Here is a 20,960-nt window from a genome sequence, read left to right as displayed (position 1 = left end):
GTTTCTTCCCAGACACATTGAGAGCATGTATTAATGCTGTGAAGCTTTGGCATTTGATTTTTTAAGCACAACATTCATTTGTTGAGCTAGGTGCAATATAAAATATCTTCAGGTAAAGTCAGAGGAACAGTAGGAATTTCCAGTAGGATTTTCCATGTGAAAACAACCCATACAGTCTGACATCCTGCCTTCTTTGAGTGGCCCATTCCTGCTTTGTAGGAAATACATGTAATTAAAAGGTGTGAGGCATGAATCCAGCCAGACTGTTGCAGCACACTTTGCAGTGTTTTCTGTAGTCTGCACTCTGTAGATTGGCATGGGACTTAAATTCTTCTGTGTATTACCATTCGTCATTACACTGCCCAGTGTCCTATGGATCCATATGCTGCATACCTGGGCTGGAATTTTTTATTCCTGAGTTTTGTATAGAGCCTATGCCTACAACAGTTTAAGGAAATTACAGTAACATAGCTTTTAAAAAGCAAAAAGTATTTATTTGCTCCTTGTATTATACAATCTGTGTAGATTGCTTGTTATATGCAAAAAAAAAAAAAATCACAGAACAAATAAGCACACAGGCAAAAGTCTGAAATAAGAGAGTAATAGAAGATACTACTCCTCTGACTTTAATTGGAGACACAATGAATTAATTAGGCATTGGAAGGTGTCGGGGCATACTTTTTCAAGCATTGTTTAAGTGGCTCTACCAATTTTATTTATGTAGTCTGTAAAAGCTGTTGGCATGGGGAATTTGGGTAGAGACAGCTAGCTACAGGGTATTGATTTGAACAACTGAGCATTCTGAACTTAGACCTTCCTCACTGCATTAACTGCTTCTTCCTCTGACCCACTCCTACTTGGGGATACTCGATGTGCCGTGCAGCTACATACCACTCACCATTTAATCCTACGGGTGCAGAGATTTATCTCCCCTGCTCTGTTCTTTGGATTGGAGAATCTTGCACATTTTGTGAGAGTTGAGTACAATTTTGCCTGAAAACCAGGAATATAATCTATACTTTTCTCCTTCCCATCCAGTCCATGGTGCTGCTCCTTCACAGCCAGAGACAGTACATCTTTGAGTTTGATAAGAATGACCGGTTGTCATCGGTGACCATGCCCAACGTTGCCCGTCAGACTTTAGAAACCATTCGTTCCATTGGTTACTACAGGAACATCTACCGGCCACCAGAAGGCAACGCCTCAGTAATTCAGGATTTCACAGAGGATGAGCAGCTCCTTCACACTTTGTACTTGGGCACAGGGAGACGTGTCATCTACAAGTACGGAAAGTTGTCCAAGTTAGCCGAGATGCTCTACGACACCACAAAGATCAGTTTCACTTACGACGAAACCGCTGGCATGCTGAAGACCATAAACTTGCAGAATGAAGGGTTCACATGTACAATCCGATACAGACAGATAGGACCCCTCATTGATCGGCAGATTTTCCGCTTCACTGAGGAAGGCATGGTGAATGCCCGCTTTGACTACAATTATGACAACAGCTTTCGGGTGACCAGCATGCAAGCAGTCATCAACGAGACACCTTTACCCATTGATCTCTACAGGTATGACGATGTGTCAGGCAAACCTGAGCAATTTGGTAAATTTGGAGTCATTTACTACGATATCAACCAGATTATCACCACTGCTGTCATGACTCACACTAAACATTTTGATGCCTATGGCAGGATGAAGGAGGTCCAGTACGAGATATTCCGGTCTCTCATGTACTGGATGACCGTGCAGTATGACAACATGGGGAGAGTGGTTAAGAAAGAGCTGAAGGTTGGCCCTTATGCAAACACAACTAGGTACTCATATGAATATGATGCTGATGGCCAGTTGCAGACAGTGTCTATCAATGACAAACCACTCTGGCGTTACAGCTATGACCTAAACGGAAACCTCCATTTGTTGAGTCCGGGGAATAGTGCCCGCCTTACACCGCTCAGGTACGACCTCAGGGATAGGATTACTAGACTGGGGGATGTGCAGTACAAGATGGATGAAGATGGCTTCCTGAAGCAAAGAGGCAATGATATTTTTGAGTACAATTCAGCTGGCCTGCTCATCAAAGCCTACAATAAAGCTAGTGGGTGGAGTGTGAAATACCGCTATGATGGCCTAGGAAGGAGAGTCTCTAGCAAAACCAGCCACGGCCATCACTTGCAGTTCTTCTACGCAGACCTGACCAGCCCAACCAAGGTCACCCATTTATACAACCACTCCAGCTCTGAGATCACCTCCCTCTACTATGACCTCCAAGGCCACCTCTTTGCAATGGAGCTCAGCAGCGGTGATGAATTCTACATAGCCTGCGATAACATTGGCACTCCTTTGGCTGTCTTCAGTGGGACTGGCTTAATGATTAAGCAGATACTGTACACAGCATATGGGGAGATCTATATGGACACCAATCCCAACTTCCAGATCATAATTGGCTACCACGGGGGACTGTATGACCCCCTCACAAAGCTTATCCACATGGGACGGAGAGACTATGATGTGCTAGCAGGTCGGTGGACGAGTCCAGACCATGATATGTGGAAGCATCTGAGTAGCAATAATATAATGCCTTTCAACCTGTATATGTTCAAAAACAACAATCCCATTAGCAACTCTCAGGATATCAAATGTTACATGACAGGTAAGTCATTTAAATTAATCAACATATTCACAAGCTTGCCATCAGCGAACAGGTTTCTTCTCTCTCAGTATTCTGGTCACCGTGAGATTTTCCACTGTTTAATGCAATGGACACAAGCTTTTCTTTGCCAGTTGACCCCTATGTCCAGGGCATGTTTAATTCATTAGCATAGGTGGAGATTGTAATTCCCAAACCTGTTTCTTTTCTCTTCCTTGGTGTTTGTTCTCTTTATTTTGCTTCCAGTTTTTCGTTCCCTCAGATATCCCAAGTTTAGCTACCAATTAATGTCCTGATAACCTTTCTCTTTGCAGAGGGGCAGCTCTGTTTACACAGTTTTGCCTAGAGATTTATTTGCAACTAAACAAATGACATGCATATTTGTTTTAGCAGAATGGCAACAGCAACTTAAACCTTTTATTACAGTCGGCCATTTCAGAGCACACTTGGCTAACCATGTAGTTCAAAGTTAATCTGCCCTACAGAATTAACTGTTTCTACAAAAAGTCAATAAAAGCAGGTGTGTTAGACTTAAAGGCCAGATTTTAGGGCGTACCTACCCTACAGCTTGACATAACCTCTGAACTGCTTCCCCCGGGACTTTGTAAAATGGCAATAACATGACCTCTATGTATGTTTTTTATACAGAAAATCATTCTGTAGGTGAAATGTCCTTCCTACATTGATACTTTATGCAGCACTGGTAGAAATGTTTGAAAGACTGTTTTAGTGGGACTTTTTTCTATATACTTCCTGTTGGAAAACCAGGTGACACAATCAGAAATCCAATGTACATACTTCTTAAGGAGATACAATTAATTTGTAAATGCTCCTGCTGTGTCTATCACAACTTCCCCGTATGCAACAATACTTGCATTCCCCTAAGTTATGAGATCAGCTTAATAGCAAAAAATGTTACGAAATAAAAATCCTGCATTGTTCTATTTGTTTTCTACCTGCTAGGATTCCTGCTTTCAGGTTCTTCTGCAATAATCGTAAGGATTAGATAGATTGTATTTTTTTAATGAAAAGCTGTTTTCTCCAGAGCTGAGAAGATGATGCCATGAGGGAAGTAAAATATGCCAAAAGATGCAGACTAAGATCCTGTGTGTTGGCCTCACTCTGATAATTAAGGCTGGCAGGGAATACTTTGAGATAACTTTTATCAGAAAATGCTCATTTGTCAAAACTGAATTTGTTTATGGGAGAGGGTTGAGCTTGAAAGATTTCTCAGCAGAAATGTTGTAAACAGCTCTCAAAATTGTCTAATGACAAATTCCAAAATAGCCTAAAAGAAAAATTCCTTTTTGGTTTTCAACCTTTTCAAGTTAAGTGTAAGCTAATGATTGAAAACAGGAAAAGAAAAATGAAGGAGTCAAAACCCAAATGGAAGATTTTCATTTGAAATTGTTTTCTTGAACTGATATAATTTTTGAACAGTTGCTTCGTGACATATTAACAGATTTTTATTTTCCTGCTCAAGTTAAGACAGGACAAAATTTCCAATCCTGTCTTGGAACAGGTGAACAGCTTCCCACCCAGCTCTGACGATAACATCAAGATGTCCAAATCTGATACTTCAATATTTTATATGCACCAAATAACTTTTTCCATGGTCTTAAAAGTTCTATTTTTAGTCTTTCAAGAATACAGAGCTCAAATACATTTTTTAAGTTTCTCCTCTCCCAGTGCATGGAAGAAAGAGGTCGTGTAATGGGATGAGTGCCGTGATGCCAGGCTGCTGCTCTGGCATTTCTTTCTGACGAAGCTTTCCGGCTTCTTGTGGGCAGGACCTGCGATGAGACTGTCCTTGTCATCACAACCAAATCTGCCCAGATTTGGGCACAAGGAACCACTCTCTGTCCCTCCATGCCCATCCTGGGACCCGCTGTCCTTAGGGGAGCTCAGCACCCAGGACACGAGCGGACGACACACGCTTTGGTCTCCAACGATGAGGTTTCTGAGCTTGTGGGTACAAATTGAAGGCATGCGGAGGGGAGAGCAGGAGAAGCAGGTATTTATGTTTTGAGAGGCCCATTGTTAAACATGAATATTTTAGCAGTTGTACACTTCATGGTGCAGAGCTTTGCTGCCAGCTTCAGCAATCCTGATGGATTGAACTGACATTTCCATTACATGTGTCTGCATTAAGCACTCTTTTTCTTTGCCCTCAAATGAATTTACTGTGAAATGTGTTGGCAGGGTTACTGTAGCTGAAAAAAACCTCTGTGATGTGAAATGTACTTTTCTGTCAAAAAAGTTGTCACTGCCTCATGGCAAATTAATATTTTCCCCTCCATTTTCTCAGCTCCACACCTTCCTCCCATGTTTTTTGGTTGGTTTTTTTTTTTTTGTTCTGGGTATTCCAACGCCTCTTCCCAAAAAGAACAAACTCCTGTTTGCAAATGTTTTGAAAGTCAGTTTTCTCAGAAGTAGCAAAAAAAGCCTGTCTTGAATCTTTCCAGACATGTTACATATTTTTCGGCTGTTCAGCATCCCTGCTCTGTATCCTTTTTAACATTTGTGAAGTGCTTGGAAAATGGTTCCTGCACCAATGCCGACCTTCACTGTTTTACTTTGTTCTTCTGACCACCTGGTCCACAATATGTACATCAAAGGTCTTCATTTCACATGAGAAGGATTTGGAAGCAGGCTGGCATAGCGCTAAGCAAAAAAATAATCAAATGAGCCTTTTAATTTCTTTCCCTGCCCCCAACCTCTTTGTTTCAAAGACACTCCAAAAACAATCTGTACACTGAGTGAACAGAAGTGTTTTTATTACAGAAATCCTCCCCCTTCCACATGGATTGTCGCAAGGGCTTATTGGACATCTGCCCAATCTCAACATTTTGGCCTGTAAGAAAACAAGCAACAGATAGCGTGTTTGTTTGGCTCCTGGTTCTCCAGTCATCTGGAAGCGCCTTATTTGCCGCTTGCATCCATAATTTCTTTTCTGAACAGCTCTTCAAAACAATCATGTAGGCTCATGGGGAATAGAGAAAAAAATATTCAAAGATGCATATTTGATTATTTAAATTGTTCCCTTTCTCAGATTGTTTCAACAATGTTTATTGAGTTTAGCAAAATGAAAATCAAGCCCCTTGCACGTCCAGCTTGAAGCAGAGCAATCACCAACACAATCCCAGTTACATCCAAAACACTTAAGCCCCCTGGGAGCTGATATTAGTTAAACTTTACCTTCATACCTTTCTTTTTCTTGCAATTGCTATTTGTGTGCCAAATTCACACCATATTGGTTGGGGACTGTAGCAGGTGTGTCCTTCTCTAGAGTGCAGTGAAGGCAAACAAGGTGAGATCATCAAACGCTCTGAAGTTAAAGGGGGAAGCGATGCTGATCCCGAGCAGATCTAGGAGTTAGCCAGCCTCATCATTATCTCCTCCAGTGGATTAACATTCCGCTGCTATTCCTAATAACTGTGCAAGCAAAATCAGGGAAGACTTTGCAGTCTGTACTGTCAAGTGAATGCAGGAATGATGTCCCAAATGGCTGGGTTTTTCCATCATGTCCCCTTTAGTGCCAGTGGTCCCCCTTTTCCATAGGACAATAGTTTATCACTTGTAGCCAGCAGTTTTCTCACCATCCATGGACTTCTAAGGGGTTTGTGAAAAGTACCCAAGCAAAGTAGTCTTTTATCTGTACGCTTATTTGCACTATAACGTACCTTCCAGGTAGTGTGGAGGCTGATTTTAAATGTCACTATAAAAGATGACACATGACTTTACACTGGTTTAATACTCAAACTATATCTTCTTATGAAAAATGCCAAGAAACTCAGGACTGGAGGTCCTGAGGTGTCCTGAGGTGTTCAAGGAACGTGTGGACGAAGCATTGTGGGACATGGTTTAATGGGCATGGTGGTGTTGGTTGATGGTTGGACTTGATGATCTTACAGGTCTTTTCCAACCGTAGTGATTCTGTGATTCTGTGATTCTGTGACTGAGGTGGAAATGCCATGGAAAAAACAGAGGAGATGTCCAGAGCCTCTTCCATGAGCACCTACCAAATGCCCATGCTGTTTGTGCTAGATATCCTGGTATTCTGGCTCATATAGCTCTAAATTTAGTCTTCAGCCTGCAGGTGCTTTGAGAGTCCTCGGGAAGAGAAGTGTTGTGGCCGAGATGTTCAGAGCTGACTGTAGGACTGGACAACACCTCCTATTCAGCTGGAGCATCTCAGCCTCCATTAGTGTATTGTCGTTCCTGTGCTTCTCCTGCGGCACCTTAGAGCAGTGCCTGGTGCCTGCTGCCAAAGGGCAGACATGGAGCTGGCTTTGATTTGGGCCATTTGGTCACTGCCAATGCTTCTGTTTCAGAGCCAGGGAAGTGCAGAATTGGACTGTGGTTGGAGGTGGAAAGCCCAGCTTTGGCACACGGTTCTTTCAAGGACCATTAAGATTTGTGCTTTTCACACAAAGTAGACGCTCATCATTTTGGCCAGACTGCTACAGTGCCAGGGTTTTCCTCTGTGCCGTTCTCCTGAGCAGCCCTGCTTGAAAGATCAGATAATCTGATTTATGTTTTTCTTCCATTCCAGATGTCAACAGTTGGCTGCTCACTTTTGGGTTCCAGCTACACAACGTCATCCCCGGCTACCCCAAGCCAGACATGGATGCAATGGAGCCGTCCTATGAGCTAATCCACACACAGATGAAAACCCAAGAATGGGACAACAGCAAGGTGATCCATGCAACTCCATACTGTATCTCACAGCCTTATCAGCATACTATCCAGTTGCAATCTTTATTAAAAAACCTTCTATCAGCCCGTTCTCCCAGATACACTGGGAGATTAAGAGTGAGTCAGTCCCCATCACAGTAATGAAATCTGACTGAATAATCACATCTTAAGTTCCTCACTTCCATGGTGCTTTTTCCTGTGGTGTTTTCTGGTGGTTGCTGAATGAAATGCTGTGTTACTGTTACTTTCTCCGGCAAGAGGCTGTGTTACAACCTATTGCAGGCTAAGTTCAAGGCCTTTGCACCAAGGATTCTTGGAAACAAAAAAAAAGCAAATCTTGATACAGAATAATTTTTTAACAGTTTTTTTTTGTCTAGAAACTTTTTCCATCTGGTTTAAAATGTCTTAAAAAACAAGTCCAAGTACTTCCCTAGGAAACTGTTCTGCATTGCAGTGGGTCTCACCAGAAAGTTGATAGTTAACTTTCCTTTTACCTGACCGGGTTAATTCCCAAGTCAGTGTGTCCTGCTTTTAAAAACAGGCCTGCATCACAAGCCATTTTGGTAGATGCTGGCACAAAATTCAATGATGAAATTGGCAAGAAAAAAGCTTTTACAGCCCAATCATTTCCCCCTCTCTTCCTGTTGGGAATTATTCAGCTAAAAGATGGAGGCAGCACTGTTAAAGGTTAGCACACTGGGTCAGGATCCGAGAGCCCTGGGTTACTCCCAGCCCTACTGCTTATCGGTTGTATGACCTTGAAAAAGTCATTTACCTCTCAGGATACTCTTTCATCTCCTAGCCTGATTTTATTCTGGGGTTGCTTTCATCTGTTTAGTCCAAATCTTCTTTAGCCTGAATTCCTGCTTGCTATTGCTGTGTGTTCGAACATCGTGAGAGCAGTGAGGCACCAATGTGTTTGGGAAGATCAGGTTATGCTCTTAACATTTCTGCTAATAAAATGATAACAGTAGGAAGTGAAATTGAGCCCAGCTGCCCTCCTAGCCTCTTTATCTATAAGTTCACTGAAATCTCACTGTCCTGCAGCAGACTCTTGAGGTCCTGTACACATATTAAACCAGGAGGTAAAATACAGTGTCACGTTTCCCCAGCCACCAAAGGTATCACTCAGTGGTGATCACTCAGTATGAACAAGATACTGTGGATTAATAAAACAGTCATGTGTTAGCCCATCCTTGGTAGTCAGCCTCATAGCTATGGTGAAGACAAGCTAAAATGTACCAGCTTCAACTTCAACGAGAGGTTTATATTAAGACATACCACTTTATAATAGAGGGGGACCAAAAGAACTATGTCTTTTGCAACCATGACTGAGTTGATGCTTGAAAACCATTATGCTGCAGTAACTCGGTTGTATTTTGGAGCTCAGAGACTCCTTTTTTGTTTCTCTCTTCCTTGGATTAAACAATAAGGTGCTAATAGAGATGATTTCTGTAATGAGAAATAGCCTCAGGATTTTTCCTCCTCTCTGATGTGACACAGTCTCCCCAGGCAAAGCTGCACAGGAGGAGGCAAACAGGGAAGGCTCATTCAGAGACTGCACAAAATATTGTCTCTAAATTGTTACGTGCAGTAGATAATATCTCTCACGGAACCACAACATAAATTATTATTAGTGGTGGTGGTACTACTATTATTATATCATTATTTTATCATTATTTCATTATATTATTATTAGGCTTATTGACTAGCCAAGTAACTTGAGTGACAGCTTGAGATGAAGACTGACACTTGGTCATACAGGCAGCCGAGCTGGAAATAAAACCAAGAAGCCCTCCCTTCCATCCACCCATTTTAGGTGAATCTGCCTGAATGAGTATTACGAAGAAAAGAAAATCTCTGTGTCCCCTTCAGGATTTTAAAGCAAGACGCTGCAGTGAGGACTGTGCAGGGACCTGCTTGGTAAAAGAGGGTTTTATGCAGCCACTGTGCTTCCGGATGAGTCACTTTACAGTCAAGTGCTGAAAGTGGAATTTAACCATTGCAGGTTGTTCCATATTCTTCCCCTGTGTTATGACAGCAGCAAAACATGAGCATTTTTATTTTAGTCGACAGTGGCAGGATCATGCTGTGATAGCGAGTGGCTCTCAAATGCTATAGAGCAGGATTCCCTTCCTTTCTCTCACATCCAGCATACTGTAGGCATATATTTGCATAAAATAAATTCATTCACATATGATACCTGAACACATGATCCATTTTCTCCTAAGCCTATCCATGCATCCAACACTGATGTTGCACATGTAGTTCTGTTCATTCCCAACCCTTCCAGCCACACATACACGCTCCCAGACACAATCCAGGCCTCCTTCCTACTGGCTGTCTCTGTATTTATTGCTAAAGCATGTGGAAGAAAATATAAACTTTTGAAAGTTTCACAAAGCAAATGACAAAATTAAAGTTAAATGGAATCACAGGAAATATTTTCACAGAATCACAGAATCACTAAGGTTGGAAAAGACCTTTAAGATCATCAAGTCCAACCATCAGCCCAACCCCACCATGCCCACTAAACCATGTCCTGCAGTGCCACGTCCACACGTTCCTTGAACACCTCCAGGGATGGTGACTCCACCACCTCCCTGGGCAGCCTCTGCCAGTGTTTCACCACTCTCTCAGTGAAGACATTTTTCCTAATATCCAGCCTGAACCTCCCCTGGCACAACTTGAGGCCATTTCCTCTTGTCCTGTCACTCATCACTTGGGAGAAGAGACCAACACCCACCTCTCTGCAACCCCCTTTCAGGCAGTTGTAGAGAGCGATGAGGTCTCCCCTCAGCCTCCTCTTCTCCAGACTGAACAACCCCAGCTCCCTCAGCCGCTCCTCATCAGACTTGTGCTCCAGACCCCTCACCAGCTCCGTCGCCCTTCTCTGGACACGCTCCAGCACCTCAATGTCCTTCTTGGAGTGAGGGGCCCAAAACTGAACACAGGATTCGAGGTGTGGCCTCATCAGCGCCAAGTGCAGGGCCACGATCACTTCCCTATTCCCTACTCCTGCTAATTTTAGATAGTAAGACTGATCAAACTGTGAAATGCTCTTCCAGAGCATATGGAGGAAGCTCCAGATCTTCTGTCATTTCAAAGTAGTCTGGACAAGGCACTGGACAATGCCCATCCTGCTTGAAATCCAGGGATAGTCTCTGAATGATGTTCCACAGCTTTCTCATCTCCATGTCTTCTGATCCCTGGTTTCTCTGGGTCACATACCTGCCCGCGATAGACCAAAGTAAATTTGCGTTACTCCACTGGCTTCACTGATCAAAGCTGTGGCCCAGCAGATTGAGTCAGTTCTTTTATCAGAGATGAATGAATAACAGGAGCACAACAACAAAGCAACTAACTCCACATAAATGGCTGCTTCATATCTCTTCAGAGTGCATAACCAGAGGGCCCTAGCATCTCCTTCCAAAACATTGTTGGTACTTGCCTTGCAGGGCTGGGAGGTGGGAGAGATAATTCTGACTTTGAGCATCCACCAGCTCAGGAACAGCCAGCATGTCATAAACCTTGCGCTAACCCCCTGCAGCTCTGGAGTGACATTTAAAATCCAACACTCTGTTGTGCAGCACTTCCCCCCCTCTCCCTGCGACCGTGAGGCTGTCACTAAATTGTTTGTTGAACAAGTTCAGTGTTATTGGCCACCCGGGGACTCTGGGTGACCTCTGGCATATTGTGGAACTGCTGCACCTGAATCCAATTTTTCTTTTTTTTCCTTTCCTTTCTTCCTTTTTGTCTTGTTGAACTGTCATGTAATTGCTGGAGTCAGAACAACTCTATTTGCAGGAAGGGGCGTTTTGGAGTCGGTGCTTATATCATTAACTACATCACATTATTAACTACTCTTCTCTCCATCCCATGAACACTGTCCCTCCAGGAAAGATCCTGTTTTCTGCAGTGCCCATTACAGGCTGTGCTGGAGGAGCATCTTTTGGCATCCCTTCCAGAGCACCGTTTGGGACGCAAGGGATGCTCAGCCAGGGAGAGAGCTGTAAGGCTGTGCTTTCTGGCGGAGCTTCTCCCAAGGACAATCTGTCTGAGGGACTGGCTCTGCCAGTGTTCATCATTCAGGGAGGGCATCCTCTCATTGCGGGTGCTTTGTCCTGGGCTTGGGCCATCATGCTGTCTGCACGTCTGTCCATCAGCCCCTAGTTATGTTTTGCAAAAGTAGTGGCCAGTTTTCCCTGGATCTGATGCAGGGAAGGGAGATGAAGTCTCAAAGACATTAAGCTTTTGAAGCTTTATGAAAATAGATGAGCAAGAGAAGGAGAGAAATCCTCTTATTTTCCCACAGATGGAAATCTGCTTGATGAGCTCAACCTCGTTATCCTCCTGCAGCTGTGTACACTGGCAGGGTGGAGGAGAGACCTCTCCTCTCATCCCGAGAGGTAGCACTTGTGTTTCGCTCATTGCTAACCCATCAGCATCTACAGCACTGGCCTTGCCCGCCGCTCGCTCACCTCCGTTGTCCCACTTGCGTTCGCGGTTGGCAGGCTGCTGAGCAGGCACGTTGGCTATCAGCCAGCCAGCGTGCAGTGCAGCCGTGCTGACGGGTGGGTGCCTGATAGGCTGTTGTGGTTGACGGGCTGTCATGGTTTAAGCCCAGCCGGCAACTAAGCACCACACAGCCACTCGCTCACTCCCCCCAGGTGCGGTGGGGGAGAGAACCAGAAGAGTAAAAGTGAGAAAGCTCATGGGTTGAGATAAAGACAGTTTAATAGGTAAAGCAAAAGCCGCGCAGGCAAGCAAAGCAAAACAAGGAATTCATTCACCACTTCCAAAGGGCAGGCAAGCAAAGCAAAACAAGGAATTCATTCACCACTTCCCATGGGCAGGCAGGTGTTCAGCCATCTCCAGGAAAGCAGGGCTCCATCACGCGTGATGGTTACTTGGGAAGACAAACGCCATTACTCCGAACGTCCCCCCCTTCCTTCTTCTTCCCCCAGCTTTATATGCTGAGCATGACGCCATATGGTATGGAATACCCCTTTGGTCAGTCGGGGTCAGCTGTCCCGGCTGTGTCCCCTCCCAACTCCTTGTGCACCCCCAGCCCACTCGCTGGTGGGTGGTGTGAGGAGCAGAAAAGGCCTCGACTCTCTATAAGCACTGCTCAGCAGTAACTAAAACATCCCTGTGTATCAACACTGTTTCCAGCACAAACCCAAAACACAGCCCCATACTAGCTGCTATGAAGAAAATTAACTCTACCCCAGCCAAAACCAGCACAGGGCTCCTCCTGCACCTCTGCCAGCTGGGAGTTGATGTGGGACACCCAAATGGGGACTCAGCTTCAGGTGATGGCCAGGTGGAATGGAGGGAAGAGGCTGATTTCTGAAGAATGGGTTGTTAACAGAGAGCTAGGGGGTAAATAGGAAGGACTTAACAATGAAGAATATTTCAGAGAAGTCATAACTTCCAAGCCTTTTGGAAGAAGTGGCTTTCTGCATTGTAAGCCATATGGTGGTAAGAGAAACACCTATCTGCGTATAATGGCACAAGGATATAGAGAAACTTGGAAACATGTTCACGTATTTCACATCTTGGATCCTTGATGGGAAACTAAAGCTTTCAGTCTCACACTGGAAGGCGGTATTTAAAAACAACAGATGATAGTATCTGGCTATGGTATTTTGAATCCTCAAGAGGTGCCGGCAAAATGCAAGAGGCTATTCAGAGATCTCTGTAATGTGCCGTTCTCTTGAGCTCTGCGCTGCAGTGAACAAATGATGAAGGTCGTTCTCTTCTCTCCAATGGGTTGTTACTAGATAAAGTGAAATGTCACCTAAGGACATCTGATTAAAAAAGACTGTGAAGAAAAACAAACCCAGAATATTTGTCACTCACATCTAGCAACAAATATTGAAATAAAATAACTGTGAATTCCCTTCTTTCTGCCGTAAAACTGGTTTTATAGGTACCTTGGTTTACAGTTGCTAAAAGCAGCAGCATTTTTTAGAGAATACCACATGCCACTGCAGCCTTGGATGGAAATTTTCTGTTTCTCTTCCATGCCAGTTCATTAAAATGAGTTCTATGATGAAACAGAAATGGTAAATTTAAAGTCAGGGATACACTGCCTCTTTGAACTACATATAATCTGTTTGCCCCCCCTTTATATTCACAGCAGAGCATACAAGCTAGCTGTACTCTGGTTTGCCTGAAATTGTTAGGGTTTTTTTCTGTTGGATGTGTTTGCTTTTCCTTTAAAAAAGTGCTGTTCCCAGGTACACTCTTTTGTCAAGGAAATGCACTCAAAAAGTCATTTCAAAGTCATCCTGCACTCGTTTTCAAGATAACAGAGATGCATTTAGTTATTGTAATAGTTACGTGATGATGATGTTCAGCATTACAGCTTTACACATACTTCCCTACATGACAAAAGAAGGCCTGTAACCAGTCCCCAGTGGAAAACCCTTTGGATGTGATTTTGTTCTTGATTAAGACAACTAAATTTAGGTCTCTGCCTATGAACTTGGTATCCAAGCTTCCATTATAGCCAGCAGAGATCTACAATGAACTCGGTTGCTGGTGCCATTTGAGATACCCTAGATTTTCCTAGACTTGTCATGTCTACAGCATGGGTTACCTGCACCCTTCTAAAGCAACAACTGGTGGCCCAGTAGGGCTCCCCGTAGTCTCAAAAACGATGTTCAACACCACCCATTTGGGTGATTTGTCAGTGGAGCCCAAAGGGCAGTTCAGATGATCAGTTGCTAGGAGCTAGGATTGAATTCAAGACTAAGACATGTAGATGTAGGTGTCTCCATGTGTGCTAGATGTGTGCACCCACTGAGGTCTGTCAACATCTCGTTCATACAGGCAGTAGAGCTCACTTAAAGAACTGTCAACCTGCTAGGCATTAGTTTTAGACCAAGCTGAACACACTGTAGGCTCCATTGACTCTGCAAAGTAGGGGTTTGATTCAGTTGCCCGCACGGGGGTCAGATAAGCAAAGTGGCCTCCAGGTGATACTCCAGAAGGGTAAATATCTCCCAGAGCTTCTTCGGTTTCTCACTGCCCTGTGTGGATGCTGAAGGCATTCTGAGGCATCTCAGATCACACTAGACATCCATGTACGGGCAATTGAAACAGTCCTGCAGTCAACACTGACTACAACGTGCACAAGAATTGGGTGCATAGAAGGCTGGGACAACCACAGATTGACATGTAACTGCTTAGTTTCTTTGCCAACAAAGGTGGTTCCAGCCCCCAGCTTCACAAACCTCCCACCTACAGTGTCTCTAAGCAGGCACATGACTGGAGTCAAGAGATTCCCAGTTCTGTGGCTTTGGTCAGCTATTTTATCTCTGTTTTAGCCACCAGGAATAGTGCCAGTAAGAGCCCTACAGTTGCACACGCGGCATAAGACATGCTTTCCCAGTGTAGAGGAGATGTCCTGGATGCAGACGGAGAGGACCAACAAGCCAGGTGTCCCTGGGCAGGAAGTGACAGTGCCATTGCTGTTAGGTCATATGTAATCCCTTAAACCTCCAAGTCCTGCCAGTAGCCGGGCGGGTGCTGCTTATTTTCTTTCGAAATGGTATCCAGATGAACAGTGGAGCTGTGGAAATTGTATGACTTCATATAATATCGTGAAAGCAGTATGTAACTAGATCAAGGAAAGGTCCAGCATTCTATTACTGGGTCATAAATTGTAAAAAAGAAAGACTTTAAAAATCAGGGTTTCCTTTTATAATGGGCAATTACTGATCTGAAATTCAAAGCAATGGAGAATTTGACCATAGAATGGAAAACTGAAAATTACCTCAGGCCAGAAGGTCCCAGGTACTGCACTATGGAGCTTGAGGAAGGTAGATTATGGCACAGCTGTTGACTGTGATACCTGTCATATCACAGCATGTGCCAACCAGGCTACAATCCTTCCTGAATTAATGGCAAACCCAAGGACACCGTCCACCCTTAAACTTTGTTGTACAGCTGTTGTCCTCATGAGGCTTCCTAACCCCATTTTAAAGTATGTCTCTACAGCTAAGTAAAAGAAGTCCAAGACCAATCCCTGGACCTGAGGCTATGTAGAAGTGACCTGGAGAGTTAGGAAACATGTCTTGGAGAAAGCAGTTGGAGGAATCCAAAACCAAGCCAGGAGTTAAAATAAAAAATATCCAGTGTGAATGATAAGAGGTGCAATACAGTGTTTCACTCTCTTTAGCAGTATTTACTTTAAAAATTTTGTAAAATTGTATTATTTATAAAATATTTATTGTATATTTAGCAGTATAAACATATCGTTACAGTAGATTGTCATATGACAGTGTCTATCTGGCAGCACCAGGAGGTTTTCAGAGCTCATTGCAAACTCACTTTTCATTTGGGATTGGAAGAAAAGACAAGGGAGTGGTGTCCAGACCCACTGGTTCGTTGGGACAACCTAATTTGGAGGCACTGACAGGGGATCTATACCTAATAATTTGCTCAGAATTGAAAAGGTGATAGAGTTCCTGTAGCTCATCAAGAATAAGGTGATAAAGATAAAATAGAAGGGGAATAGGGGAGATTTCTGATAGGAATGATTCTCCCATGCCCAGTGCTGTCTGACCTCCCAGAGCTCCCTTCCCCAAGGTGATAATCAGTAGATGGTGCAATTAATTCTAGGGACCCCTTATCACTCAACTGCTGGTAAACATGGTGATGTATATATAGATGGTGATATATAAATGACCACAGGACATAGCAATGCAGCGCAGAAGACCTGATTTACGTCCTTGAGTGAAAGAGCTTGCACCAAATGATGCTTCAACATGAGTAATGAGAAATGCCTTTTCCTATCACTTGTAAAAGTTACTGAGGTGAGTTGGAAGAGCTACACAGCATGCTTGGGTAGTGGGGAAGGGCCACCTACAGTCAATCCATATGAGACACACCTGAGAAGAATACCTCCCCATTTAAACCTCTCTGAAGAGGAAATAGCTAACCAAGGCTGTGCAGTATGCATGTATTTAGAACAGTGTTTCATGGAGCCAAGAAACCTAATTGCTTCATGTCCATCATCAGTGACATCTACATTAATTACGTCCATTTTTTTGCATAATTAGAGCCCTTGTGCAGTTGGCAGGGGAGCTGAGCTCGGCTCCCTATCAGTCTGTTAATTATATTGCTCTCTAGGCTGTGTGTGAGATCCCCCCCAGGCAGTATGGGGAGAACCAGAAAGAGCTCCTCTTTCATAGGTGACTGGTTCCTGCTCCAACTACTGTGCCGTTAATCAAAAGGGGAAAAGGAGGAGCTACTCCAGCCTGCTTGGCACTCTGAATAAAAGTCAGTCCTGGGTCTTAGGTGTTTTAATGCTTTACAACCCAAAATGTGCTCTTGAACTTGCGTACCTCTGTTCCCTTATAGTTTTCTCCTTTGTAGATCAAAACTGCTCATAACCTCTGAGTGAGTTGCAATGCTAAATCCTTTATTTTATTTCTTTAATGCTTTGAGACCCTTCCCTGGAAATGGCCACGATGGAAATGAGGGTTTATTTCCCTTCCCTTGCCATGTTACAAGTCTTAGTTGGGAGGTCCACGCTGAAACGCCTGCATCGTCTGAATTGTCTTCTCGCACCCAGGGAAGGATGTGAGCCTTTAGCTTGTGGACGGTTTAAGGCAATATCCTTCATGGATGTTAAATTTCCTCGAAATAATTGGAGTGCAACAAACTTTTCTTTGCAGCCTATTTTTAATCCTGGATGTCATTACATTATTGAACTGAGCCGTTGGCAGTGCCGGGAGAGTTTTGTCATAGCATCCTCTTGCTTTTGTGAAATTTGAGCAAATAATTGTTTGTGAACAGGCGTCTGTAAGAAGCCTGCGCTGCCATGAATTGATGAGAGCATTTCCAAAGACATTTTGCAGTAATGATGAGCTGCTGACTCGTTGTGTACTTGCTCCATTATATGCTAACAGCAAAAGTGACTTTGTATTATACCTGACTGAAATGATCCAGGCTGTTGTCTCTCAGCAGTTTTGCTTCAGTATAAGCCAAAACTCGAGCATCAGGTGTGGCTGGCCTTAGCTCAGGGAGCCTAGCACATTGTAGATAGTTTGCAGGAAACAGGAGTTGGATTTAGGGCCTTCCTTAACTTATGAACAACCTGTTTTGGCCAGGCTGAAATGGGATATAGAGGGGTTATGGCTACTTTGAGGGTCATACCTGTGATGCAGGGCTTTTGCAGGTATCACAAGGAGTTATAAACTGAAATTAAAATAGAGGGAGGTTTTACAAATGCTTTCACATTTTTTCACAGAAAATCTGAAAGCATTTTATAAAGCACCACGGCCACGAGATTCTCTATGAATATATGCAGTGAAGAACACCGAAGCACAAAATAATTGCATGTGCTTAGCCAGGTGGGAAAGTCCAAACTAGACCCTCACACCACTGAGGCAAAAAATCCTTTTCTATCTCTACCTCCTTCAGTCTGCAAGAGTAAGAACAATTCAGTTTATTGAAACAATGAGCATTAGGGGAAATAACCTGACAACACATCTCTTCCACTAAAAAGAATTAAAAATCTGAAAAAAGGTGATGGGGAAAAAAATGTTGGAGTTCCCCATTACATGTCTCCAGCGTGTTCTACTGATCTCCAGCATGCTAATAATGCCTTTGGGTCATCAGGCTTCTCCTTCTAACACGTCTCTCTCTTCTTTCTCTCCCTGCTCAGTCAATTCTGGGGGTCCAATGTGAAGTGCAGAAGCAGCTGAAGGCCTTTGTCACTCTCGAGCGCTTCGAACGGATCTACAGCTCCAGCATCGCTGGCTGCCGGCAGGTCAGGAAGAACAAGAACTTTGCCTCCGGAGGCTCTATCTTCGGCAAAGGCGTCAAGTTCGCCATGAAGGATGGGCGCGTGGCCACCGACATTATCAGTGTGGCCAACGAGGATGGGCGGAGGATCGCAGCCATCTTGAACAACGCACATTACCTGGAGAACTTGCACTTCACCATCGACGGCGTGGACACGCACTATTTCATTAAGCAAGGGCCGTCGGAGGGCGACCTGTCCATCTTGGGCCTCAGCGGTGGGCGGAGGACCCTGGAGAACGGCGTGAACGTGACAGTGTCCCAGATCAACACAGTGCTGAGTGGAAGGACTAGACGTTACACGGACATCCAGCTCCAGTACGGTGCGCTGTGTCTAAACACTCGCTATGGGACCACCTTGGACGAGGAGAAGGCCCGCGTCCTGGAGCTGGCCCGACAGCGCGCTATCACCCAAGCTTGGTCCCGGGAACAGCAGAGACTGCGGGATGGGGAGGAGGGTATTCGCTCGTGGACAGAAGGGGAGAAGCAACAATTGCTAAACACAGGCCGGGTACAGGGCTACGACGGCTATTTTGTGATCTCAGTGGAGCAGTACCCTGAACTCTCAGACAGCGCCAACAACATCCACTTCATGAGACAGAGCGAAATGGGCAGAAGGTGACAGAGAGGGTCGATGCGGTGACTTCTTGCCAAAGACAGCTACTCTTTTGTGGCCACTTACCTGACTGTGTTGTACTCAATCCTTTTTCTAAACTGAACAAGGCAGGGGGGGAGGAAAATAGAAAGAGAAGGAATAATACGGTTGCACTGTAACTCATGCAACATACTTTTTTTTTCCTCTTTAATTTGGCCTTCACGTGTTTTTTGCAATGAACAGAAGGTATATTTTGCCGTAGTGTGATCACAGTGAAATTTACTGTCTCTTGTCCTTTTTTGTTTTTGTTCTTTCCCCCCGCCCTTTGTGAGGAATTTGAAGTGGGGAGTCGTCAACGTACGTCCTTAGGTGTGAAGTGCGAAATGGGTGTCTGTGCTAACTTGTGTCATCCTAACCCTTTCTGATTTGGGGCAGGGACAGATAGCCTTCCACCCGAAACACGGGGAGCCCGCAGCGTGCTGGAGAGCTCTTCCCGGGAAGAAAGGAGATGGAAGACGACGCTGGTTCTGATACTCCGAAAGCGACCGTCCGAATCATGTGCCTCAAAAGAGACCTTACAAGTAGTTTTCACGTTTCACTTGGGACATAAAGTGTTTTTTTGGGGGCTCCTGCTGAGCAGAAGTAGATTATAGAGGCAAAGGAGCTGATTATATTAACTTGCAAGATGATTCTCTTCCTTCCTGAACTGGAATAAAGAAAGAAAAAAAATCCGTCTTTTTTCATTATGAGAGTAGATACTTTTTGGGTTTTTTTTGTGTGTGCGCAAATCCTGGTTTTAGTTAAAAAACCTAGCAAAAGCCAAGAAAGGAACTCCTGCTCTATTGAGAAAAGCTAAAATAAATCCTCTCTCTCATATGTAGAGCTGTTCTATAGGTGGATTTAATGCACCCATGTTGTACATTTGCTAATGGCATAACTTCATTAAATGTATAGTGTTTCAGTACACGAGGCTACGTGTTTAACAGTCCACTGTGCTGTATCTGATAAAAACAGTTAATTTTTAGGAAGCTGATTTGAGTTTAAAAGTAGTTATAGTATCCCAGTGACATACCACTGAAAATTAGAGCAAGCCAAACCCTGCTTTTCCTGATTCTGGAGCTTGTATTTATTGGCTGGGAAACGCAGTTTTGAGTAGCATGCTGGCAAGTCGTTTATGACTATGGCAGATAAATGTCTCCCGGGGACTTTGGCAGCAGGGATTTTAAAATGTTTAATAAGTAGCAACAGCTTGTGCGTGGTGGGACAAGAAGGGGAATATTGGAATCAACGCGCTCACTGTTTCTTACACGAGCTCAAATTAAATGGAGAGCCCAGCTGACTGTTAGCAGTGAAGAAGGGGGAGGTTGAATGGAAATGCCCACTACAGAAGGGACCAAGGGCTTTAACAAGAAACTGCTGACAAAGTTACTCGGTATGCTAATGTAATTTGTATTCACATAACCTCTGTGCTCTGGTATTTGCAAGAGTCCTTGAAATTCAAGGGAACAAGGAGATGAGCTTAGCATCCTCTTCCCTGCCTGAAACAGCCCTGTGGCAGCAAGGGCCATTCCTGCAGGCAGAGGTGTTACCCCACCTCTCGCTGGAGCTCCGGCTGGAGATGGCCAACCCTGGTCCCAACTAGCCATCTCTATCACACTGACACCTGCACGTGTCCTGACTCTAAGAGCTCAAACCGTGTCTCTCTGAGAACATCTCAGTCCTGATTTATTTTTTTTTTATTCCATCCACTTTGTTTTTTGCTTCCCAGTTCTGCAGAGACATAACCTGAGATGTGCAAATCCATGCCAAGGCTGTTTCCTTACTCGGAGCCCTACAACGCACCCATGTCCCCAGAGCCAGCTCTTCTGCACTCACGCCACCACCACTGACATCCTCCAACACAGCCTGATACTCCTCTGCATGCTCCAGCCCCCAAGATAAAGGGGGGGCATATGCTGCGCACGCATTCCTCGAGCAGCAAAATGTTGGCAGCCCCAGTGCTGTCGCGGTTTCCCCATAGATGCCGGCTGCCAGCTCCGTCTGCCTTGCCTGTCTGTTCCCGGGTGCTTGCCAGGAGGGAGGTGATGGGATGGAAATTCCCCCAACAGACTGTTCCTCCTCCAGTTCCCAATCCCTAATATCTTCAGCTGCACGGCCAGAGTTTTGGCCACTGCAGAGCCCCAGGGCTGACCCACG

General features: G+C 44.4%; 1 protein-coding gene across 3 annotated transcripts in view; it reads left to right on the top strand.

The window, feature by feature from the left end:
• Positions 1-18,825, top strand: part of TENM4 (teneurin transmembrane protein 4) — a 360,992-nt gene extending 342,167 nt beyond the window's left edge. For all 3 annotated transcript variants that reach the window (XM_059822505.1, XM_059822500.1, XM_059822492.1), the window contains 3 exons: positions 1,039-2,653; positions 7,206-7,348; positions 18,033-18,825. In XM_059822505.1, coding sequence (XP_059678488.1) covers positions 1,039-2,653; positions 7,206-7,348; positions 18,033-18,791 — 2,517 coding nt within the window. In that variant the 3' untranslated portion in view covers positions 18,792-18,825. The remainder of the gene's footprint in view (positions 1-1,038; positions 2,654-7,205; positions 7,349-18,032) is intronic.
• The last annotated feature ends 2,135 nt before the right edge of the window (positions 18,826-20,960 follow it).

This window comes from Gavia stellata, chromosome 1, assembly GCF_030936135.1.
Source record: "Gavia stellata isolate bGavSte3 chromosome 1, bGavSte3.hap2, whole genome shotgun sequence".
Classification (NCBI taxonomy): Eukaryota; Metazoa; Chordata; class Aves; order Gaviiformes; family Gaviidae; genus Gavia; species Gavia stellata.
Note: the sequence above shows the minus strand (reverse complement) of the source record. Positions and strands in the feature narration are given on the sequence as shown.